This window comes from Osmia lignaria, chromosome 10, assembly GCF_051020975.1.
Source record: "Osmia lignaria lignaria isolate PbOS001 chromosome 10, iyOsmLign1, whole genome shotgun sequence".
Lineage (NCBI taxonomy): Eukaryota > Metazoa > Arthropoda > Insecta > Hymenoptera > Megachilidae > Osmia > Osmia lignaria.
In genome coordinates, this window is record NC_135041.1 from 10,826,191 (window position 1) to 10,852,670 (window position 26,480).

General features: G+C 34.9%; 1 protein-coding gene across 3 annotated transcripts in view; it reads right to left on the reverse strand.

Moving 5' to 3' along the window:
- wb (wing blister) overlaps positions 1-26,480 on the reverse strand; it is a 118,777-nt gene that overhangs the window by 65,385 nt on the left and 26,912 nt on the right. The window contains exons 3-13 of one of the 3 annotated variants that reach the window (XM_034339793.2): positions 15,210-15,452; positions 12,044-12,274; positions 6,804-7,040; positions 5,967-6,128; positions 5,092-5,388; positions 4,581-4,841; positions 3,733-3,980; positions 3,411-3,645; positions 1,867-2,093; positions 1,511-1,698; positions 598-879 (exon numbers count right to left, since the gene is read on the reverse strand). In XM_034339793.2, the coding sequence (XP_034195684.2) occupies positions 598-879; positions 1,511-1,698; positions 1,867-2,093; positions 3,411-3,645; positions 3,733-3,980; positions 4,581-4,841; positions 5,092-5,388; positions 5,967-6,128; positions 6,804-7,040; positions 12,044-12,274; positions 15,210-15,452 (2,611 nt within the window). Of the gene's footprint in view, positions 1-597; positions 880-1,510; positions 1,699-1,866; positions 2,094-3,410; positions 3,646-3,732; positions 3,981-4,580; positions 4,842-5,091; positions 5,389-5,966; positions 6,129-6,803; positions 7,041-12,043; positions 12,275-15,209; positions 15,453-26,480 lie in introns of those variants that run through there. The other 2 variants (XM_034339794.2, XM_034339795.2) reach the window with 2 other exon arrangements.

The following is a 26,480-nucleotide window of genomic DNA, read 5'->3' on the forward strand; positions in this document are numbered from 1 at the left end:
ACACGTTTTTAAATTTAACTGGATGCAAATAATACCGATATCCAAACACTGGAAAAATGTTTAAGGAAAAGATAACCGAAAGTACCATTTTTAATCATAAACAAGAGATATTAGGCACTGTACTATTATCTTTGTTTCAGGGGCCAGAATTTTAATGTGTACTTTGCAAATATATTAATTAATGGAACCTTTTAAATATCCATTAAGGAAGAGTGGGGTAAGTTTGAAAACGGGGCAAGTGTATATACCGGTTATTTTTATTCTAATATGAGCGATAAATGCACTTGCCTTGTTTGAAAACTTACTCCACTTCATCTTAGCCATATTCTAAAGAATTCTTTTACCTAACTAGAAATATTAGCATAGTTCAATAACCTAATGTTTTTTTTCCCCAAGATCAGAGTCTGCTTATCATTTTTACATCACATCCTGTTGTACGAATTATGACTCGTATTCTGTTATAGTGTTTCTGATGACATCAATTAAAATAAAAAAATTGTTGTGATCAAACAGATTGGACTTGACCTTTCGAAAAGACCACATGTAAACCGTTTGCGGCAAACGTATCGATGATAAAAATTCAGAAACGGTACTCACCTTTGCAGCCATCCTCGGACAAGCCGTAATGGTCGACGTCGCAATGATCACACCGGAAGCCAAGGACGCCATCCGCGCACCTGCATTCACCGGTTACGGGATCGCAGACCTCGTCGAGGGCACCCACGTCGCAGTCGCATTCCCGGCAACCTGCAGTCACGTTTCCGTAACCCTCGATGCAAGAGGAACAGTCACGACCCTCGAACAAAGGCATACAGGGACACTGACCGCTCCTCTGATCGCATTCGACCGAACTGCTGCCCAGAGGATCGCATTCACAGGCTGGAACAATAAAATTTTCATTTTTTCAATACTAAATTGTAAATTAATTGAATGATATAGAGGCAATAAAGATCATGCTAAGAATTTATAGGACACTTATCTGTTTTGATGACCTCTAATTATACAATGTAAATTTTTTAAATTTACAAATAATTCATTGTGTACTTTTTAGGCCTTTATGAAATTTTAGTGGATAATTTCTTAATTTTAAGAAATAAATTAAGTGCTTTATTTCTAAGCAGCAATGAATACCAATTTTTATGCAATTTTTGTTTGATATAAAAGTAAAAAAATATTTAACACTTGTTTTTTACTTTATTGGCAAAGATTAATGTTAAAGGGACGAAAATAGCCTGTAGGGTTTTATTAAAATTAATCTTTATAATTTCAAGACATTGTCAGATATAGAAATGCAATAAACAATAGTGGGCTATCTGAAGTATGCAATAATAATACAAACAAGATAAGATTTTAAAGCTTATGTACTGTGTATGTTATAAGTCGTGTAAAATATTTCAAAGTACATAATAATCAGAAGATATGAACGTTTTACGTCCGCGTTTCACATTCACGAGATATCGCGTGTTAATGGCGACGAAATGGGGAACCAGAAGTAACAGACGATACTCACGCAAGCAATTCTGTTCCAAGGGATTTCCGTAATGAGCCAGCTTGCACTTGTCGCATTTCCAACCTTCTGTGTTACCGCGACACTCTAAACAACGTCCAGTTTCCTGATCACAAGGACCGCCACCGCAAAGGCACGGTTCGCAAGTACCGCCAGGAATTAAAGGGTTTCCAAAAAATCCTATGTCGCAACTGAAAAAATAGAATTAAACATCTATTTTATTTATTACCAATTATAACTTGAAAATTAGTATCCTTGCAGCGTACGTTAAATAAAGTTCTCGAATATAATTTTATAAATAATTTTCTATTAAATGTAAAATGTGTATTAACAATTATTCATTACTGATTTTTATTTACCTTTCACAATGATCACCCGTATAACCATTTGGACATTGGGTACACACGTACCCACTGTCAGCATCAGTGGGATCATCGAGCTGGCAATTTGGACTAAAGTTGTTGGATTCGTTTAACAATGGACAGGCACATCTTTTGCAATCATTTGGTGTTCCTTTCAGAGCGATACCGTAGAAACCAGGAGCACAGCGATCACATTTAGGACCCACTGTGTTGTGTTCACAGGACTATGGAACATGTAATATTACAATAATAAAATATCTTAAAAAAGAACAGAGTGTAAAATTGATATTTGAGATATTTTACAATTACGGTGGACTTTTGTTATATTGCCACGTGAGCGATTTATCCTCCATACAGATTTTCAAGTATACTAGTGCCACTGTTCCAACATCTCAGCCTACAAAAATGATACATTTTTATCTTTTCTTTTCTTTTCGAACTGAAAGTTTGAAATTCGCCCCTACAGTCGACTGCAGCCCCATCTGCGGCAATATAACAAGAATCTACTGTACACCATCGCAAGTAAAATTTTCTGGTTTTCTTTTACTAATAAAAGAGGGAGCTTTGAGAAGAATATTATAGCGCTATTTAGCGAGGATCGATAAAATTGATCTTTAAAAAATTATGTTTTTTACAATAATATGTAACTTGTTTGAGATAGAGAAGCCCAGCAATGGAGAATTTTGGATGCTGAAAAAGGAAGAGTTTTTGGATATTTAGGACATGTGGTTCACATGATTTGTGTTAAAATTGAACTGAAAATTTCTTGAATTTTTTATAATTTTCATTTATAATAATGTCTACTTTGTGAGCAAAGGTATATAGATGAAACGATCTTGTCTCCTTCTTCTTTTACTTATCGACCGATGTGATCCATCGATCATTTAGCTCGTTGTAGTTCCTTAAAATATTCTGGATCGTAGAGTACGCTACAGAATAGCTCTACCGTTAAGTGGTAAAATCTTACCGGCAGATGGCGTGGAGTAACTTTTCTTAGCGGTCCATTCGAACATTTCAAAGTTGGCGTCGTATTGTATTTTAAATTTTTATCATTATTGATGTTCTAAATAAATTTTACTATTATTATTTAGAATATACTAATTTTATAAGACGTCTTACAAATTCTGACTGGTGAAAAATATCAAGAATTACAAGAAACAAGAAAAATTTAATTTCATCAGTTCCAACGTTTTACCGCTAGATGGTTAAGATGGTTCTCTGCAGCACAATTTTTCTCAGTTTTGATTATTAACGCTCTAACTAATTTAAAAGGCTATTAATTAAATTTCATTGTGATTATGGAATGTTATAAATGCGTTTACCGATCATAAAAGTCGCTTATTTGACAAAAAAAAATGCAATTTTCGGTTTCGTTTATTTCATCGATCGTCACCAGAGAGCGTTACTAGTATTGGTTTGCAGAAGCGCACATCGGGAGAAATACGCGATATACGGGAGTTTACTATGTACACATTTTAATTCGTTTTTATCATACCAACGAATAAATTAATATAAATAAAAAGCAAGATAGAAATACTTACCGTGCATTCTCCAAGCACAAGATCACAGGTACTCGCGTGTCCATTGCAGTCACATTTTACGCAGACATGTTGATCCTGATGATCTGATTCATTCCTTATCACTTTTACGTATCCCCATGCGCAATTTTCACAAGAAAGTCCGATATATCCTTCAGGACATTCGCAAACCTCAACGAAACTGTTGGATTCATCACTGGACACGAGTTCTCCGATTGACAAAGTAGCAGACTGGAAACTGAAACACGATGAGGTTTTTCGAAAATATTTAATTCTCCATTGAGGAACAGGAAATGGAAAGTAATACTTAATTTAATTTGCATACCTTCCTTCGATCTGCTCAGTATGATACTGCGCTCTTATCATAAGATACTTCAAATCCGCGAGCACCTGTATCATTTGTATCCTGGTAACAGGATCTCCGCGAAATTCGGTTCTCCTCTGCCTGGTAGGAATATCTTGAATCTCACTGCGCACATGATACCAGCCATTTTCACGTAGAGCTACAGTAATCTCAGCTTCCTGACCATTATACTGTTCTTCGCCGTGAGCAATTCGCATGCCATTATTACCCTAAGAGGAAACCAGAACGAGAAATTAATTCCAAAAAAAATATTAATCATTATGATCTACGTTATGGATAATGAGTTTGTTAATTGTTTCTTGCTAATAGAGATTTGCATCAAATTTTAGAATCTTTAATAGTTTTTTACTAACTTTGTCATTTGTTCTTTAGAATTAATTTAATTAACTGATTATTTTTCAAGTTCAAATTTGTATTCAGTGTCATCGTCTGAATCCTGTACTATCATTAATAATATTTCTATTAATATTATTACTATTTAAAGTATAATATTTGATATTAAAATAATTAGTATTATTACTACTATTATATTTTATAAATTTGGATTACGATTAACTCAGGCTCTGCTATTAATTTTAATTTTAATCAATGCCCCGTTGTAAATATCTCAGATGTCTAAATCACGATTGCCCCATCCACCATCATTCAAGGGTTAATATACTTATTAATGATCTTAAACCGTTGAGTACTATATGAAAATGTCTTCAAGTACAAAGTGTACGTGTTTAAAAATACTGCTAACTATGATGTTGACATAAAACTGCACTTATTCACCCTTCTGATGCATTCATTGCTCAACGTGTACTTACAACAAGAATAACGTTGGGTCCCGTGGTCGGTTTGCCGCTGGTATCACCACGCATAACGACCCAGCTGACAGAATAAGTAAGATTGCTGCCATACGATGACAGACGATTACCGCAATAAATTCGCGGAGCCAACCAGAATGGACTATCGTATTCGACGTCAAAGGCTGCCACCGTCAGCCAACCGCTGTCTGTGTCCAAAATTGGAATAATTGCACGGGACGCATTCATATCGGTAATTAACCAATCTTCTAATGACGATATCTGCATTTAATTAACAAAAATTTGTTAATTCGTTAATGCACTAATGCGTTGAATTACTTAAATATTTAATTATATTTTTGGGAAGGTTTTTCAAAATTATTTGAGAAATTGACTTTTTGAGCCCAGATAAAAAAATATCAAGTTTAATTAATATACCAAGTTCTAGCAATTAACTTAACAGTGATATATTTATTAACAACACGGTGAATAATTTTCAAATTATTGAATTGCCAGATGAATAAAAACTCACCGAAGAATAAGTCAATTTTGCTGTGCTGCAACGATTACTGATGCCAAAACAATAACACGAAAGGCAACCGTCAAGATTTTCTTTGGTCAAAGCAAAATGTCCTGGTTTGCAATGGTCGCAGAATTCACCAGCAACGTTTGCCTTGCACAGACAATCACCCTCGCAATCGTGAGATGGTAGAATCCCTCGGGAATCACAAGGACAGGGCATGCAATCTGGAAATTGACGATATCCAGCCGCGCATTGGTCACATTTGTAGCCGGAGTAACCAGATTTGCATTCACAAGCACCTGCTACCTGGAACACAATCGGTGTTTATAGGAGAAATCCCAATCGATAAATACATTTTTCTTCTATAAATTGACACTTTGTTTCTTAAAATTTTTATTTTACATTATTTTCTTGACAGTAGACTCTTGTTATATTGCTACGGATGGGGCTGTTAGCCGGCTGTAGAGAGGTAAAATTTTTTAAACTTCCAAATTTTCAATTGGAGAGGAAAAGGGAAATAATAGTGGAAACGTGGCACTAGTATACATAAAAATTTATATTAAGGACAAATCGTTCACGTGGCAATATAATGAGAGTCTACTGCATACATAATTTTATAAATAGATACCATGTTAAATTTTGGAAATGTCACATTTGAATTTTGTTTGTCCCTTTTACTAGATATTCACATAAACATACAATAGACAAATTATTAATTAAATCTTAGTCACGGATTACGACAGAATGAATACCGCAGCGAAAGGGTTAAATTCAATTTACAGTCCAATCAGTTCATACAAAAGTGCAATATAACACTTATCTGAACGGTGTAAAAGGATTAAATTACCGATTGCAATCATGTGTCTGTGCGACATGTGCCTTACCTTTCCCATGTGCGTGTAAGAGTCATCAGGAGTGCAGTAACCCGTGCTGCCATAAACGTTGCAATCGCAGGGTATGCAAGGTTCTGGTGCATCAGGTGCAACACCGTTCGGCCTATAATATCCAACTTGACAGTTCTCGCAATTGATACCCGCGGTGTGCTCCTAAAACAGAATTATTTTTTTTTAATTAATATTGATGCTTATAATAAAACTACCTGTTTCTGGTTTAATTATTCCTTAGACTAATTTTATACTGTCGTTATTAATCTTATAGATTAATTTTTCAAAAAATTCACCCTATTACAAGGAAAATCTAATATTAATATTATATACAAATTTGTCGGATTATTAGTTTTTAATAAAGCTTCAAATAATAATTGTGATTGGAAAATGCCTACAAAAAGAACATCTTGATAAAAGGGTAACGTATATCGATACTGACTAGACTAGATTAGAATTGCGGCTTTCTACATGGTCCGCCGTTCGTTTAAAAACCGCATTATATTATATTTCGTACTTTTTTAGAGAAAGGATCAATCATTGCTATCGAGATCAACAATTGTATACGTTACCCTATTAACTAATGTCTTACATTTTTTCATTATTTTCAAACAAAAACATTACTGAAGGTTTCAAAATAAGAATTTCCAATTTCCAATGGTACACATTCTTTTTGCCCTCCTAGGTGGACACACACTTTTAACACTTACAACCAACTTATATTTTATAAATAGTATAGTAATAGCCAATGTAAGTTTAATTAACGGTTAGAGTACTTTTCCTTGGTAGAAGAAATTTTGATATGGACGGCGAATGGTTTTTGAAATTCGGGCTTACTGTGCAATTAATGCAGACACCACCACCACGAAATTTCCCACGAATGTCCATGGACATTCTTCTGTCGGCCACATCCTGATCATATCTGCAGGAGGTTGCATGTCCATTGCAGTTGCATTTCTCGCAGTGAAAGCCCTTCGCAGCTGTGCCAGGTTTCCACGGAATCTGATTGTACATTGGACAGCATTTTTCGCATCTTTCGCCGCACGTGTGGCGCTCGCATTCGCATTCTTGATGCTGAGAAACAATACCACCTCTTAATGGAGACCTTATCAATCCTCTTGTTACTGATTATTATCTATTTCCATCAGTTTGTCAGTGAAATCATTTATATTATCTTTCGTACATTTATTAATGTCTGCGGTGAAAATTAGAATGTACGTTTGTAAGTTCAACTCTGTTCAGCCTGTGATTTTTATTTTAGTTGAAAAATATATTAATAAGCAGCGTGGGTGTTCTAGTATATGTTATGGTAAATAAATTAGTCAAATAAAGTTAGTGTCATGAAGTGAAAACATATTTCTGATTTTTTACTAAAATTAAAGAAATAATAAATTTGATTGAAAAGGGACTAAAACGTGAGACTAAGGAAAAAATTTGAACTAAAATGATTTATTATAGAAATAACTGAAATGTTTAAGAAAAAACTGAATTAAGAAATTGATACGTATTGCCCTTCCGGTTTCCAGTCTTTTCCCTTGGTTTTTGAATCAATTAACGTAGAAGGTGTAATGGATGACACGGTTCGCATTATAAATTGCAATGATCGCTATGCTGAAGTTACTTCTTTATGTTTCACGATATCTAGCTGTGCTTTACGCATTGCACTCGAATGGAAGATAGAACGGCCACGCAATCGCCCCTTTGTAACATTTTGAAATTTATACGAACGTTAAGATAACCGGCTGCACGTTATCGGACACATTAATTTACCATGGGGCTCAATTGGTCTGCGAATGCTATCGCCAAGTCTATTGTAAATTGTAAATTACCACGCAAAATTTATTCATTTCTAATTTAAAAATATATACCGTATTTACTTGGACTATCATAGTAAACTTTTATTAATTTATCTTTTATGAAAAGCTAGTGTATAGAATTACAATTTTTTCCAGTTATTAATTACCTCTTATCTTCAATATAAAATACAGATTATTATTTAAAGCAAAATCGATATACTTCATAATGATACTTAATTTTCCTTAAATTACTGAAATTTCAAATTTTTACGAAGATGTTATAACCACTTCGGAAATTTTCCATAATAATAGTTATTTTTAGTTGTAAAAAATAATTATTTTCTTTTGGTTGAAATGAGTATAATTATCGTTGAACGGTGCTAATAGAATATTGTTCGAAACCGGATCAAGTTATTTACGGCAATATAGAGAACATGAATAAAAGCGTAAAGTGCACATAGGATAACCACTATCGCGGTAGTAAATAATATCATGCACTTTGGTTGCTGAGAGTACGAGATGACGCTCAGTTTCCCTTTTAAAATGACGAGACCACACGCGTTGCATTAACTTCGTGTTTCGCCTGTTTAAATTTATCTAGCCTTCCAGTTTATTTGGATGTTAGAAATAGGTATCCAAAAATGGTCACGTCAAATCTCCTATTCCTCACTTTTTAATGATTTCATCGTTGCTAAATCGTTCATTCCTATCTAGATAATCTATGCATTGAGGTAACTAAGATTTTTCTCTAGGGTGAGCTAAATTTTCTACCAATACCAAAAGTGCAAAGTATCTACAACTATTTTGACAAAATTTTATTTCTTATTATTTTATTAATAATATTTTTTAGTGTTGTATTAAATTTTATGAATGTAAATTAGTCGAATATTATAAAAAGGGTAGGTCTTCCTTCCCTTAGATAGCCATTTTTCTTAGAGAAGCTAATATCTAATGTAAATATCTTCCTATATTAATAAAAAATAACTATCTTTAAATGATAATATCCTTACATATTCGAGAGTGGGATCATTTACCTTATCTGAAAAAGGGGATTTAATCATTTTTCTAATTTAAAATAAAAAACTTCATTTTGGTAGTTTTTCAAGATAATATATCATAATTAAATCTTCACTTTAAAGTGCTTCATTCTAGTCAATAATTAAAGATTCATCGGTAATAATGGCATTGTACGAACAGTATGTATTGCGATAAGAAACTTACGAGACGTGTTTGTATTGTAACTCGAAAGATATTGAGTCGCGGATGAGACCAGTGAATCGTAACCAACACTTTTTACGATACATCACAGACCTCATTGTATTTTCATTAATGACCATATTGTCATTCATAAGAATAGACACACCGCGAATGATTCAATGAAACATTATCGTATGATTTAGTGAGATCGATGCATCGAGAGCTTAATAAATGTCAGCCTTGTTATATATAATAATCAAGAATCACGTACACGTGGTTAATATCTTATTAAAATTGTACAAGGTCTGTAATGTGATACAGAACAGAGAAAACAGTAAGAATAATTAATATGATTTTCCACTCCGTGTACATAAATATATATTATAAAATAATATTATTTTTTCAATTATATTCACACTTTGATGGGTGCATATTTTGTAGGATCTATGACTTTGATGTATAATGGATAATGACAGTTTGATTGAGATGTAACCCGAAATATTTCAGACGTTTTACTGTCATTTATTCAGCAATGCGATTACAATTCGATCTACGTGGCAATCGTCAGCCGAATGGTGCACCGACCTCGTCCAAAAACTAATTTAATTTATCCTGCTGAACCTCGCCAAAATTCAATTCTAATCAGTCCATCGTAACGTCAACAGTGTCACTGTAAAAACTTTCGATCACTACTCCATCGTGATCCTGACGAATCTCTTTTTTTATTTGATTCAAGATCTGGTTATTCGTGCTTGAAACAAGAGGCGGAATTCATTGATCATTAATGAGATTATATGAAAACATCGTGATAAATGGAGAACGTGTTTATGGTGATGATGATGATGATGATGAAAATGGAAAGTGGTATTTTAAATAGTGAACAAGAGAAGCACTGTAGTGCATTGATAGGATACACTATTTTTTAGCGTTTCTGAAATATCATATGTCATTCTTCCAATCACATGTGGTTTTCTTAAACTTCCTATAAATAACTATGAATAACCCCATGCAGTTTTATTTATTAATTTCTTCTAAAGAAAAAAAAATATATTATAGTTTTTTGATTCTTTAATAAAATTATATAAATTATTATTAATTTATTATTAAATGGAACATAGCAATACCTTTAGGAAAATTTAAAACATATCAAAATATTCAAATGGTAGTTTAAATAGAAATCTAAGAGATTCACCTTCGTTTCTAACACGATCCTTGAACCAAAACCCAGTTAGAAATCGCATCGAATTGAACTCGATGGTGATCAACGAGAACCGATCACTCGTAACTCATGAGTAGAATCCAAAGAATAATGGAACACGAGAACAGTAATAGGTCCTTTGACAAGAAAATACCGCCAGTTATTTTTCCGATTCGAATTGTTTCTTAAAGGCAAAACACCACGACATTCGATTAATCCACGATGAAGAAGCATTTGCGTAACAATTAACAAGCATCCTGATTCTTTACTAGAGAAAGCTGAACGATCACGATTGTTCGACTTCGTGAATTACCATTTATGGCCGTTTATGCAGAATTTTTATTTCTGTGACTCCATAAATCCTGTCTTTTTTAATAACTCTCTTTTGCAATACAATTTTCTAATACAAGATCATTTAAAATTTTAAGAATATATAATATCACTATACTACTATGCTACTATGTTAATATATTATTATATTATTATATTTCCATATTACTATGTTACTATATTTTTATTACATTTATTTTTAGTCCATGTTCAAAGTGGATCAAAAGTCGTGAAACAATCAGAAAAATTCGTAATTTCTTTAAATTTCATTTTTTCCTCTTTTTTCTTCGCAGAAATGTGAAAGTATACAAATATAAATAAAAAGTATTCTTTATAAAAAAACAGAAGTTCACAAAACAGATACTCTAAGCTTTTATTTCTGTCTTCAAAACAAGAAATAACCAAGAGATCTTCTAATATACTATATATATAGGCTGTAAAAATGTATCTGTTTTGTTTTTGATTTCTTTGTGAAGAAGCTTGTACCTTTCATTAGCGAGACAGATCGTAAAAAAAGAAAGAAATAAAATTAATAACCCTAGAAAATCTGAATCGACCACCGAATGATCGCAGAAGAACTTTAATGTACAGTAGTTCTTGAAGGGGCCTTCTAACAGGCGATCCTGCCATTAGCAGTGTTGGCAGACAAAGGTCCGACAAGTTTATGGCACTTGCGACAGATTTATTTGCTGGCCCTCAGGGCCTACCCCCTCGAATCTATGGTATTCGCGAAATCTAACTTTAGAAGATTACGACCAGAACAAAATGAATCTACCCTGACGATTTGCTTTCTTTGCTTGCCCCTGTCCTGTTAACATTTCACTCTTTAATTGACTCCAAATTAAATATCAATTATTTTTTTATTTTTTCATTTAGCTAAAGGATAATACAAATCCTAATACTATATTTTAAAATATTTGAAAGAAATAACTAGGTACACTATTTTAAGGTGTAGTTCTAACTATTATTAAGATATTATAAATTCTCAATAATTAAAATAAAGTCATTGAATTTAAACTGTTTTCAACTCAAACAATTTAATAGTTAGAAAATTTAAATTAATTTATTAATTTGGTTTAAATAAGAATATTATGAAAAATACAAACAATTCTTATGTTAGAAGTGAAGAATTGTTAAAATTGAGATGCATAAGTGTTAAGTTTCTTTGATAGTACGTTTAAAAAGTCTTGTAACTGGTTTGAAGCCAATGTGTTAATTGCAGAACTTGTTGCGTGAATTTTACGACTTGTAATTTAACGCGAGTCAATGTGTGAATCACAAGTAGTCGTAACTCGTTTTCGGGTAACACGTGTAGAGTGTATTTGTATAATATTTTAATATTGTATGTGTTTACTGTTGACAATGTATGTGCAGAATTTATTTAAAATCACTATACTAAAGTAATTTATCGAAATGATTATAATTACAAAAATTTTTAGTTAAAATAATAAAAGATTACAGAAAAATTAAAATTAAAATTGAAGAATTTATAGATTACAGAAGTTCAGAATTTAGAATTAAAATTAAAATTAAAATTAAAATTTTAATTGACTCACCCCATGATGAACACTGTATCGACACCGTGCCGCATGACCGGAACACAAACACCTTCCACCGATGTTGATTTCCTTTATCGAATAAAAAGCACGTCTTTTATCAGCAATTGTTTCACCATTGCGTCGAAGACCCTGAAGTCGAAGCCGTACGTATCTGGCTTGCGTGAATTCTTGAAGGGTCGTGCTGTGGTTCAGGGCACCAGGTCTACCGTTCACCAGATGTGTATGGATCTGCAAAAGAAAATAGATCATCGATGACCCTATTACTCTGATTACTTTTCGTTTTAAATTAAAAAAGTATAAATGAACTTAACACATTTTGCATAAGCTATCTGTTAACTGTCTGCTAACAGTCAAGGAATAAATCATTCTCACGAATGGTACCGCGAGTTAAAAAGAAAACGAGTTCCATAAATGGTACCACGCGGTTCCTAATACGGGACAATTACATCGCTTTCAGAATAAACGCACCTACACTTTCCTAAGCTTGATCTTTCTACTAATTTTTTCGCCTAATTGCACAAGATACGTGACATTTTCTATGGCAAATTGTAGACAAACTTGTATTAAATTAGCTTGTTATCTCAGTTATATTTTAACTAAAAAAAATTCTTATTAAACAGCAATAATAAAATTAATAGCACACACAATAATTAATTTATATGATCTCTCTTATACTCAACCAGTTGTAAGGGTTAATTTTAACCCTTTACAGCTGTATTTATCTAAGGACATAGGTACTCATTGGGTCTGAATTATTTTAAAGTAACTAATTATAAATTTCTAATAAAGGAAATAAAAACAAAATTTGAAAAAGCCTTGGAAAATATTCATTGCAGATAAATATTTAAAATGGAATATTAATGTAGAAGCTGAAAGCTGTAGAGCTGAGATATACATTCATTAAGGGTTAATATTTAAATGATAAAAATGTTCCAAAAACATTTTTTCATTTCTGATAGAACTCACATATGAAGAGTGTACGTTCGAAACTCCGAAAGCTTCCCGATTTACGTTGCTCGTTGAAATCTACCCGCGTACAGAAGCGCAAAACTGGCAACCCCCCATAGGAGGTGCGTGCGTGATAGCCCCATATAAGGTCAGTCTACACCATACATGGTCGGAATGTAGGGATCGCCGTTTTTGTATCATCGATTCCTTCTCCTTCTTCCTCTGCTTCTACAACCGATATCTCTGTCACGCTTCTTTTCTCGTCCACCTCTCAGTGTACACAAAACCGATTCCGTGTACACGGCACTCGTGCACGGCTATAAGCTCTAATTATCCGCCGGTCTTCCGAGAAATCTGCTAATTTTCCCTCACCGGCCGGTTCTTACGCTTTCGCGAGACCCTCGAAGGCTTGGAACAATGAAATTCGAGAGAAACTCGTCGACGGATAATAATTTCTATTTTTGAATGAAAAACACACTAGTATGTACATTCTTAAGGGGTGAAACCACCCCCTTTTAAAGAAAGTTGGTTCGTTTAATAATTAATAGAAAATAGATAATGAACGAGATTTGTTAAAACGAATCCTGGGGCCTTCTTTTCCTATATCCTTTATTAATATGCAATCACATTTTGGAATTATAAATTTATCTTTGATACTAAATACGTAAATCGTTAAAATGTAACTCTTCAACAAGATCGAACCATCATTTAACACCTATAAAAAGCATCAACTCGGATCGTTAGTTGATTCAGGTCAGTTGAGTTATGTTGAAAATTACTCTATATCTTAAGGACGATCGAGGCAGGTATAAAAACGTCCGGTGTTCAACGGAAATGCCTCTGAAGAGTTGTTTCCGTCGAAGCATCCCGTGGCTCGTACAACATCGAACCATCGGCCAGCTAATCATCCAATCATGTAATTACACGAACGAGTACACGGAACGTAAGATAATTAATGATCTCGGTTGGAACGGCTACCGCGTCAAGACGAAAATAATAGTCGATTTCGCGCGTCAGATTTTCGCGAGGAACGCGAATAATAACACACCATTGCCTCTTAACGGGAATGAAGAATAACTGACACTTGTAAAAGTCCTTGGAACATCGTTCCTCTGTCGTTCTCTTCCTTTTCTCACGAATTTCTCAATGATCAATAGTCATTATGACTCAACCCTTTCCTGGTCAACGGTACAAATATGCTCCATTTATTATTAGCTTTGTTTGGATTGCTCAATACTCAAGATAATAAATTTGTTAAAATGAAAACTAAAGAAAAGCGACGATGTTACAAAGATTATTATTTTTTTTATTATAAGTTAAAGTACACGAGGGGATAATTTTTAAGAGGATGTAAATTATCAGGTATGTTCCATTAATAAAGAGTTAGGAACTTACATAGTTTAATTTTAATTTTCAAGGTATTGAAAAATGTATAAATTTTACAAAAATATAGACTTTTCAAAATTTGTAAATTTGACAAATTTTGAAAGACATAAATTTTCTTGAAAATTCTGAAAGTCTAGGAAGCCTTAGGAGATGTGAAATAATTTATTTCCTAGCGATATCGTATGCCATTAGAAGTTACTTAGCACTAGAATCCAGATCATTATTTCAACCAAATGAGTTAAGCGATCCCAAAAGATAACAGTTGTTCATTGCATAAACAAATAGAGGTTGAACGAGCCATCAGGCTGTGATCTCGAATAATTACTACTCGTTCGCAATCGTACGATCAACCTTCCACTTTGACTAACTACTGCCAGAAGATCGATGGTATTGCGGAAAGAAATCGTAAATCATGTGGTGAAGCCTCGTAATTTTGTTATGTGCTCTTTTTAACACGGTGGGTTAATTGTAATTGATGATTAGAATACCCATGAGTTCTCGAGTTTACTGACGATTAAGTACTTGCTAACGAAAATTGAGTAGCATAATTTCTATTTTATTTAATTATAGAAAATAGTTAATAAAATTTCATTGTACTTGTAGAATATATAGATAACGAGATATTTCAAGTTTTTAAATTTGTTGAAAAAAGTAAACAGTTCCATTACAAAGAAAAGTGCAATTGCACTTCGCTGGTGCATCATAACACTTACGAAGATAAGTTCTTAGCCATTCATTTATAAGACGATTCAAAATGTCAATAGCAATATTAATTTTCACTACAGCTATCAAAGCTGCAATTATTTACTGAAACAAGTAATGCACTTACCTCTCCGTTTTCCATAGGCGTCTGCCTGGAATGAACGCTGGTGCACACGACCTCATCATCGCCGATATAAACGGGTTTTCCGGAAACAGGCGGCACGGAATATCGTGTCCAACATTCTTCATCGCTCGGTGCATAATACTGCCACGGTTCGAAATTTTCACCATCGATAGATCTTTCCAAAATCCAAGCTGCTGGTCGGGGAGAATTTGCTGCCTTTACTATCACGTACTCTATTTGATACACCTGTAATCAGACAACGTTCACATCAATGATTATAATTATGATTACAATTAATATAAAATGTAAGTTTTAAATGAACTATAAAAATTTGCCACTATGCAATTACATTAATAAATATCAGACACTAATGTAGTTATAAATGATTTAAAATAGAAAATATTTGACAAGTCTCGAATGTACTACAAGTTTCGTCATTTCATGGATAAGTAATAATACACACAGAACACCTACGATATCTCCAACCATCTCATTTCAGTGTTGTATAATAGCAAAAACCGAGATGGAGGACAGAGATCCATAGATATCCTGCAGTTCGCTCGAGTCCCCGCGGTGTCCAGCGAATTTTCTGCCGGATAATTAATTCCAGACACGCAGAAATAGCATGAAATAATTCACATAGCTGGATTGCTTGCCATCTATCCAACTAAACCATGTTTCCTGCAGCGTTAACAAATAACAATGTATGATTGCCGTTATTACACTGCATGTATCTTGTGCGTTCACCAGAAAATTCTTTCTTTTTTTAAATTAAATTAATGAAACAGGGAAGATGAATTACTACCCACCTATTACGAATATTATTTTCTATTGAATTATTCGGAAAGTTTGTAGAAAAAGAAAAAAAATGAAAAAATAAACTAAGAAATGAAATGAAATAAAAAGAAAAATGATAAGTGTTATTGACTTGATTCTTATTTCGTGCACACGTTCAAGCTTAGAGTACTCAACAGTGAAAGGGTTAACTAAGTTAAAAAATAATTAAAATAAAATAGTAAGGTGTACAGGCAAATTACTTATGCTAGTATACCTAATATCTAATAAAAGTACATATTAAATTAGGCTTTAAACCTAGGCAAATCATTGATAGGATATTAAACCTAATTAATAAGAAAATAACAGTGAAAATCCAGGTGAGTCATAATGAGCCCACCTTAATTATTCCGAGCAACATGATCCATCACATCTCCGAAAACTCAAGGTTAGATTATTAATATAAGTCTCAACCTCTCCTGTTCTCTTTCATAATTTGTCGAAAGTAACAGTAACTCAGAAGAGGACTACCGTGTCACTGGTGGACACACGTTGGCCTGTTTCGTCGGGTTAACAAGACAGGAGTCCCTCATTCTCTGGTCGGGTCCGTCTTTGTCGTTGTCTGTTGTCCTGGTTGCGTCGTCGTTACGCCGGCATTGTGAAGCCAGACCGACGCCCACTTTCGGACCATAAAGACAGATCGCATGTCCGCGATACTGGCGGGGTCCGTTTCCTTCTAAGGACTTCGTCCGGAACGTTCGGTTCGAGTCCCGAGGAAGCGGACTTCAATTATCCTTTTACTCCCGATACTCGCGACGATCCTCTATGTTATGCAGATGGGATCCTCCTAACTAGTCGAATCATGGAAATCCACTCTTTAATATTAATTTTCATCGGTCCCTTTGCTTTTGGGCCGTGAAATTCTATGACACGTTGAAGAAATTTCTTTTAGGCTAACTTGATGTAAATTTTCTAATTAATTTTCAGACATTTTTCGGTAAGATTTCTCGCGATACTGGGAAATTTTGAGATAATTTGGTAAAAATGTGATCAGCAATGGAACTTTTCTTTTCAGTGATTTCTAATTTTTAATCAACCCTCGGATGCTGGATCGTCAATATAGCAATAATTAAAATTTAATTATAGATTATATTATTTTTATTTTTGTAATTTTCTACCAAATTGAAAGTTCCAGATTTGAAATATTCAATTTAATTTCCTTCTCATTGATTTCTAATTTATTCTCCTTTATTTCAAGGAAAGCTTGAAATTTGAAACGGTGATTTTTAAACAATCCCCAAGTTTAGTTTTAGAGCAGAATCCTACGAGGGTTGAAAGCTTTGCACGGTGGCATCGAATCAGTTCACGAAGCAATCTGTGTTGTCGATATTTACAGACGCGGTGGCAGCTTGAAAGCTCGACGACGACCTTACAAGAAGAAGCAGAACAGAGAGGAAAAGTACAACCGCGGCGTGCAAACGTTCCAAAGGCTAAATATTTACACTGGCTGCACGTGTTCGTCTGCTTCGACTTGCTATCAACATCGCGTGCTTCGTCATGGGGTAGGTCGTGTACCAAGTCAAGAACGTATTCGGAGTTCAAGGTTGATGCTTTCTACATGGTAACCAGGCTATTGCTTTTTCCACGCCGCTTCATCCACTTCGAAAAGACAGAAGAAACAAATGTCCCTACTACTTGGATGTTCTTTCAAAAGACGTGGACACACAAACCTGATCAACTTACAGTCATTCAAGAAATTCTAACAAGGGATGATCCCGAAATCGGAATTTCAAAAAATCATGAAATTTATATGTAAGGACTTCATAAGAAAATTCCCTACATATTTACATAATTGCGAAGTATAATAATTTTTTAATTTCTAGGTTCAAGATCATCTTCTATAAGTATATTATGTAAAGAGGACCATTTTAATTAAAATATAGAATACAAAACACGTTTGGGATTCTTTAGAAAGGTAAAATGTTCCATGAAATTTTTTACCCTGAAAGAAAATTTGTCAAGCAATCATTAATGGCAGGAGGCATCACGAAGTCATCGCGCAATCACGTTCGTTTTCAACAAGTCACACAAAAAGGTCTTGGTTAAAGGGCACTGCGTTTATCTTTGATGGGGTGGCATCAGTGCAAATACTAGACTCGATTGGATGACCCTGCAAGAAAGCACGTCAAGAGCTGTACTCGACGCACCCCATCACGACCTTTTCATAGCGCGATAGACTCTCCAATCATCGTGTTACAAGCTGATAGAAATTGCTCGCACACGTCCTACCTAGATCTCAACCTACATTGCACATTCTTCAAATTTTAAATTATAGCAAAAGTTTACTTTTCAAGATGCTGTTATCCTTTATCTCCATACAAGGACTAAAAAAAGGTTGAAAACATTTTTAACCCCTAGCTGGCACACATCACCAGAATAAAGAAATTTTATTTTAGTAAATTAATTTAATTTAATTTACTTAAAGTGACTTAAATTGAATCTGAATTAGCTGGGGTTGTTTCAAACCCCAAAGTGCCAGCTAAAAGTTAATTATAATGTAAAGGAATTATTTTTAATTTTCTTGAAAAAGTAAAAGATTCTAAGAAATGTTATTTTGTCAATGTAAACCAGGTATTCTTTATGCATTCTTCTTTTTTTTAAGTTTGGACTACAGGTCAAAGGTCCTCGACACTTATCTCCTTCTGTCCACGTGTGTGAATACCATTGTACTTCAACAATAGCGATGTTACAGCACAATCGTCCCCGATCTACACGCGTCTGTAGCAATGCTAAGCTGATCATCGAGTCAGGGCCCGAGGTGAATCCGGTCATTATTGACTTTCTTCATCTCTCGAGCTTCCACTATAAAGCCATTTCTGTCATTCGATGCTAATACCAGCCGTATCCTTACAAGGCTATGGATGCGTTCGAGCTTGGAAGAAGGCGACTAGTTGTCGACTCGATCGTGGGAGCCTTCTTCAGGATACGGTTGGTTCGGCCACGAGAATTCCGCTACCTTTGCTCGGCTTGCTCTCGCGCAAAAAAAAATCCTATTTCTCGGATGCTACAACGGAGATCGAGCGTGACTTTTGCGCTACCGATTCACTTTTGATTTTCTTCGAACCAATCGTGCGTTCAACGTATTTCTTCTCCATTTTTGTTCATCCTCCAGGACGTACACTACCTTTCAAAATTTTTATGAATTTTCAGAATAAAGATGTTTGCGTTTGAAATCATACAATTTGCTGGAGTTACCCTTCTCTCTTTTTAAATTGGAGGAGTGACAGAAAAACGAATCTTAGAAATAAAATATTTAATATCCAACCATCCTATTTTAATTAATTTTGAATCTGATTAAATATATGATGAAGAAATATATGTCGAAAATATTTTATTCTTTCGTTTTGAATGGTAGGTATTCTATTTTTGAAAATATCTAATTTTCAAGGGTCAAAGATCAAGCGAGGCAGCTTTGTATAGCCTTTGCGTTTCTCACGAACCAAAGGTGTAGGACGTCCCTTTATGGGTACAACTGGAGACCCCGTTTGAGCGTGGCTATGGGGCACCACTAATAAATTGTCATTGTGCACTATCTTGCGGGCACCATAAATGGGGTGCATCGAGTTGCGGGAGCAAGAAAGTTTACCGGACAGGCGGTTCCTGGAGCCGGTAAGGCTTCAAGTGCTCCTCTTTGCGTCGTTCAGACTCGTTCTTCAGGGTCCAGAGTTTCATCGAAGAAAGGGGCGGCACTTGTCGTTATTAGAATTCTTGGACGTGGTTGTTTTCGAAGAATAAAAAAAAGTGACACATTACCTACCCATGTTAATAATATCCTCAATAACTTTATATCAATTTTCAATCAAATTTATGACATGAATCATCAATTATTTCAGTATTAAATATTTCCCAAAGAAAATTGCAAATTCTTTCACTTATTGTTAGACGTCTGTCTGTTCATTTAATAATTAATATATTCTAAACTATTCTTAGGCAAATATTTTTATCAGAGAATTAGCTTTTTTCTCTGAGCTTTCAATTTCATGTCTCTGATATCGTAGAAAAAAAACCACCGTATCACCAGGGCCATTCATTCTACGCCTCTGTATAGTGCTTACTTTTGTTTCTACACGCCGGATGATATAACGCCAAAGTAAATTGCACACTCTATTCTCGGTGTAGGGCAGATATTCTGAATATACAAGCAACCGCTATTTTCTGACCGAGCGAGATGCAACGCTCGCGCGATGCGTGAACCGAAACGAGCAAAAAGACGCGAAGCAGATAATGCAGATGTAATTTTCAGCCTCGAGATTTCGCGAGAAAGCGTCGAAAGTGTGACTTAGTATCTATAATGCTGTCACCGTAATTAGTAGATCGAAAACGTTTATGCAAATGTACATTTTGAAGAACGGTAGTTGGACTTGAAATCTATTTTCTTATTAAATTAAATGATTTTTATTTTGCATACTGTGTATGTATTTAATTGATTATTGTATTCAGAACTATCCCATAAGATAATTAACAAATTAATTCAATATTTTCCAAAATCGTTCAAATGCAAGCCATGAATAAAATTTGAAGTACAGCAGATTACATACCACTGTTAATAATTATAACGTGAAACAGCAATAGTACTTTGTATGGTTAGGGAAATAATTTTATTCGTGACTACTATTTTCATTTTTGACTCATCAAATTATAATAAATTATTTGAAGAAACTTTAAAGAGGACTATATTTATTTCTATCTCAGGCAAGAGGAAAAGTAGTAAAGTTAAAATGTTAATGAATTAATGAAATTTGAACACATTCTGTATAGAGAATCTAAACAGATTTTACATTACTTCGAAGAGTTTCCAAGGATGTACCGGTTCACAGGATAAACGTGTGTTCCCGAGGCTCGATTCTTGGAGCCGGTACAATAAAGAAGGGAAGAAGCAGCGAGAGGGCGGCAAAAGAGAAGCTAGGGAGCCTTGTATCGTAAACAGATCTCACGTCTCGTTGTTATCCACGACAGGATCTCGAGAAGCGACACCTCCGCTTGTGGACAGTGCAGAATTGCAGGTTTACACGTGTGTAGCCACACTCGGTTCCGCGTGAACGTTTTGCCGTTTCACGCGTGTCTGTCGCTAACAATAAGCATCGTATACGTACAACCATTTACCTGGCGCTACTATTTGTATCGGCTTGTAACGAGCCGCCACTGCAACAGTTACCGGAGATTCTAATCCTTCTTATTATATCTAGCAACCGGGAAACGGAAGTGACCAACCGGTACAATCATTCTTAGAATCATTTTGTAATTTTTCTTTTTGTATTTCTTAACCCTTTGTGGATGATCGACGCGCATGTACATTCAAACATAATTTATAATTCCGTTATATTCTTAATACAAAACACAGAAGTGTTGATAGTAAAGATTTATAATATATATTTTGAAGAATGGAATTATTACTTCCTTTACTTTAAATTAATAATATTCTGTGCAAGCTTAAGAGTAATTTTGATGTTTCAAAAAAAATAGCTTCAGGTTTATTTTTAAATTTTAATTTTTTAGGTAAAAATCAGCTGTTGGTTAAAACTTTATTGAGTACTAGAGGGACAATTCTTGAAAAATTATTAAATATGAAAAAATAAAATTTGTGTATGTCAAAAGATTTTCATTTATCGAAAAAATAATATGAAGCTCAGAAAATGAAGATGAAAAAAAGATCTGAAATCAAATCTAAAATTGAAATTATCATCGCTACCTTAGCGACCGTCTAAAGGTCTAATGGTGTTTCGTAACCTGTTGAACGTTCCACTTGAAAAAATGAAATAATAATAGAAACGAAGAGAAGAAACAACAGCAGCGATGTAGCTAACCACAAGATCTCGTAACTTTATATTCAACCAGAAATCCTGGTCGTCGTCGAAACTGACGTCTAGCCGACATGAGCCTCATAATCGGATTATGTCGTCTCGCGTTACCTTAAATCCATCTGCAATTAATACGTCCACCTTCTATTTGGTAACGCGATACCACCCTAAGTCCGGTTGTTTTACGCGTGTACACTCACGATCAAATCAGGCTACCATAATTAACGATACCATTTCCAAAGTACTGATCAATTTTCACATTAATCCTTAGTTGGCACTGTGGGGTATGGGACGACCCCAAACTTTTTTCCTTTTTGAAAATTTTAGCTCTATATAAAAATTTGAAAAAGTTACGAATTTTTATGTGGAAACTATCATTTTCTCGATTTTCTCTACGTTTCTCAAATTTTTTTTCATATTCAACACTTAATTTTACTAAAATTAGCTACGAAATATGTTAAAACAACTTCCGAAGATTATCTATGAATTTTTCTAAGTTAAAATAATGCATAGCTTTTTCGCAGGAAATATTTTAGTAGTTGGGGTTTTAAACGTCCCAGTGTGCCAGCCATGATATTCTGGTGAAATGTGCTAGCTAAGGGTTAATATTCCACGATTCTAACGTAAAACATATATTAAAACTTTGTGAAACTTTGTATATTCACAAACAGTGGTGCAACACGTTTGTAACGCGGGGGAATCGTCTAAGCAAAAGGGATGAGGTGGACACCGTGCGGTCTGCCGTTTGGATTCCGAGTCCTGGTCCTTTGCCAACGTGATCTTGGCTTGGTTCCTCGTTTTCGCGACAGTAAACGATTGCCAAAAAGTAATTCGCGTGAAGCGTGGCTGTCGTGGAAATGCGTCCGGACTTGGACGTTAACTAGAAACGGTGACGGTGTGTAGTGATGAAATTAGTCTGGAAGCGAGGACACGAGGAAGTGCACGCGCCGCGATCCGATATAAACTTCCGTCGAAGAGCGGACCAAATGGTGGTTTCTATTTAGGGTCATTAATCTCTGACAGTGACCAACTCCCGTGTAATATCGGTCCCTTTGAACCAGCACACTGAACGTATATACACATAGTAATTATCTTTTATTTATTTGCCAATTATTTGATTGGTCCGATTAAATATTAATTGCATGAAATTTCAAATTTATTTAATTTTTAGTGGAACCTTTTTTGTGAAAAACATTTGAATCAACTAAGTCTGTAACAGAAAGGAGGTTCCTTTAGGATCCACGGGGTTTCTCCCATGGATCGTCGAGGTTCGTTCACATTTTTTTCTCCTGCTGTTTCTTTGCTTAAGAACCACCGCCGCGAATACTTGTACGTACGATCGGTTCGGTGCCGGAGGAGCCGAAAGTATGAAGGTACAAGATGCACAGGTAAATACCTGGCCCAGTATACCTGCGACGCGACATACAACCGCCTCCATAAACGGCCTGCTACGTGCTGCATTTATTTTCTTTTCAGCCCTCTGCTGTTCTTATAGAAAAACTCAATAGTATTGCAAATATTTATCCTAATATATCAAATTTCATTTTTAAAGAAATGTTAAAATGTGATCGTATGAAATTTAAATATTAATTTCTATATTTTTTCAGGCTACCGTAATAAATAAATAAATAGATAAATACATGCAATCAACTACCTGTTTGTGCTAAAAATTAATACTTTCCAGAGTAATCTATCAAAATTTCGCATTCAAGTATTATTTAAATTAGAAACCAGTCATAAATAAACTGTACACTTCTAAGAAAGGTTCAACATCTGGAAGAACCCCAGGTAAATTTCACTAAAGACAGGTAGGAATTTCTACCAGTACCGTTGGGAAATTATACAGTCCCATTGAGCGCGGAACTACCTTGACACGATCAGCTGTGAGCGATTAAAGGACGAAAGAGAGGCAAGAAGCTTCAGGTGAAATAATCAGTTGGCGACGTCGTGAGCGCAATTATTTAATGCAAAGGAACGTTTACCTCCCTCTGTCGCGTGCACGTGCACTCGTCGTCTTCCCTTACGGCTCGTATGAGATCCGTTTAAAAATAACCAGAAGCTGTGCAGTACGGTATGGGCTTAATTGCCGTGAAGTCGACCGACCGTGTGTGTAAGTACATGCACCACGTAACAGGAAGAGATCACATTAAATGCGGAAAGGGTGGTGATAACCCTTCGATACGTTTCTTCTTGCTCATTTTCAAAGTTTCATGAAATGTTTCGAATCCCTTTGGTTTCATTAAAAATTGTATTTCATTCAATACCAAATGGGAGCAGTATCAATAAGCCCTATTTAAAAATAAATAAAATAATGACAATTTATCCCTCCTTCATAAATATTCCTAGGTTTATTAAAATATTTGTATTCCATTATGCAAGATAAAAAATAGATACGCAAAATAATAAAAAAATTATTTAGAATACTGAACGCTTCACAGGAGAAGAAATAAGAAAATCAATCGCAGTTCAGAATAAAAATAATTACCGCAATGAATAATAAATGATAAATAAGTGTAATCAGTTTCCTTCTTTAGTTAAACCCGAATAATAAATTCCAGCTCATGCCAGTGAAGTAATACTAAGAGTCATTAGATAATCGACTGGTAAAAGGTCGAACGTTTTCAGCAGGCGTTCATCAAGCAGAATCGAAGTCACGAATTTCTCCCTGTCCCTAGCGAGAGGTCGCATTTTCACGCGACCTGTTCGCTTCGTAAACAATTCTAATATCCATAATAAATCAACGTGGTCTCGAATTATATTTAGAAATAGAATGCAATATATTCGAATAGTTCCCTTTATTGTCGGCCAGAACCAGAACTATGTCTTCCAGAACCAGGAGGTTCCATTGATTTATCGTCAGCCAGTTCTCGCCCTCCATTTTCTCACATTTTCAGTCGCCACGACCGGTCACGATCTTGCACCGTATCCTGGCTACTTCCAACCTTTCTTTTCAGATTGCCGTTCGAAAAAATTCTATTTAAAAGTTTGAAAATTCTTTGTTCCAAGTGGGTGGTATTCCTCGGGTTATTACGAAAACGAACTACGTTCATCGAACAGGGATTTATAGCGGCTGCGAGGACGCTAATTGGACGGCTGTTATGGTGGTCGGCGAACTATACGACCGCTTTGAACTTTTACAACTGCACCGTCGAAAAAGCGGACAAATTTTTGTGAACCCACCCCCTTTTCGTTTCAACGATGGTAGTTTGTTCGTTTCTGTGAGTATAATTAGCCACTGTGGGTTTGATATGCTTCTTCTTTGAACTTATAAAAATTTCTGGCAATATGTAATTCTTTTTTATTCATATAATTTCATTTGTTTTAATTATTTCATTCAAAATGAAACGAAAGCAGTTACAATTAATCCATCAAATGGGGTCATTCTATTCTTTGATTTTTAATTAATTACTAGTCTTTGTTAATTAAAGCTTTATTGAATCTTATTTAATAATAACTTTATCAAAGAACAATAAATAATTTTTCCAAATTTAGAATAGTTTAGTTAAGTCCAAAATATAAAACTGTTGAAATAGCGTAAAATAAAAAACAAACATTTTTATTTAAAAAGAAAGTGTGATTTTTATCATGCCATATAAAACGAGGTATTCTGAAGTATAGAAAGGAAAAAGGTAAGTCACGAAATTACGAAAACCACTGAGCTCTCCGGTGTTCCTTTTCGTACCTGAGATCTCGACTTGCACTTCCTCTTGTCGGTAAAAGAGCCGGCAAGGGGGCCAGGAATAATATCACACGGGCACCGAAATATCTTAATAACGAGTTCTGCCACGATTCGACTCCGGTTCAAGATAATAATTCACGCCGTTCTCTGCGGCGTAAAGAGATACAACGAGAGAGGCAGAGGATCCAGGTCGAAGGAGAGGAAAGAAATTGCAGGAAAATCAAACAAAGAATGATCGAGAAAAGGGAACAAAGGAAGCTAAATACGGCAAATAACAAACAAAAGAGAAATTAAGCAGAAGAAGAAAAAGAAGAAGAAAGGAACGAGGGCGTGAATGAGAAGGCCGATGAAAAAAAATGAACAATCAGGCACAGAGTGAGTGTAAAAGGGAGAAAAAGAAGGGTACGTGAAGAAAATAAAAAGAGAAAGGGCCAGCAGGAAGAAAAAAAACCGAGTTCAACGGAGAATCACCTGTGAGCTGAGCCTCGAAAAAAAAGGAAAGGGTAGAAAAAGATGGCTCACAGCAAGGCGGTCTGTAATTATCGCCAGTGGCCGTGGGAATTGAATTACGAGGTAAATTCGTAACGTGCCACGGTGTCCGAGTACCGACAAAAATCAAAGAACCGCCGTACTGCCTCTTAAAGAGTTTCGTGCAGCAAAAAAAGAGTCCCTTCCTGACTGATCATCTGGCACACTTTGGTCCCTCGAACTTACCGTTCGGGAACAAGCAGTTTCTTGTTATTAATGATCGTCTGTACAAAGGGAAGAAAAACTGCATTGGCCACTTTTTAATCCTCGAAAGTTTGCCACTTTTTGCCAACACATTATAATATTCCTTTTTAAAGTGAAAATAATTGTTTGGAAATGTGTCATTGGGAAGTGCATGGTATGTAGCCCTCGGAAGATTTCAATCGTGAAGAGTACGTGCAGATGTCTTTATTAAACTTCAAGCTTTAAATTGAT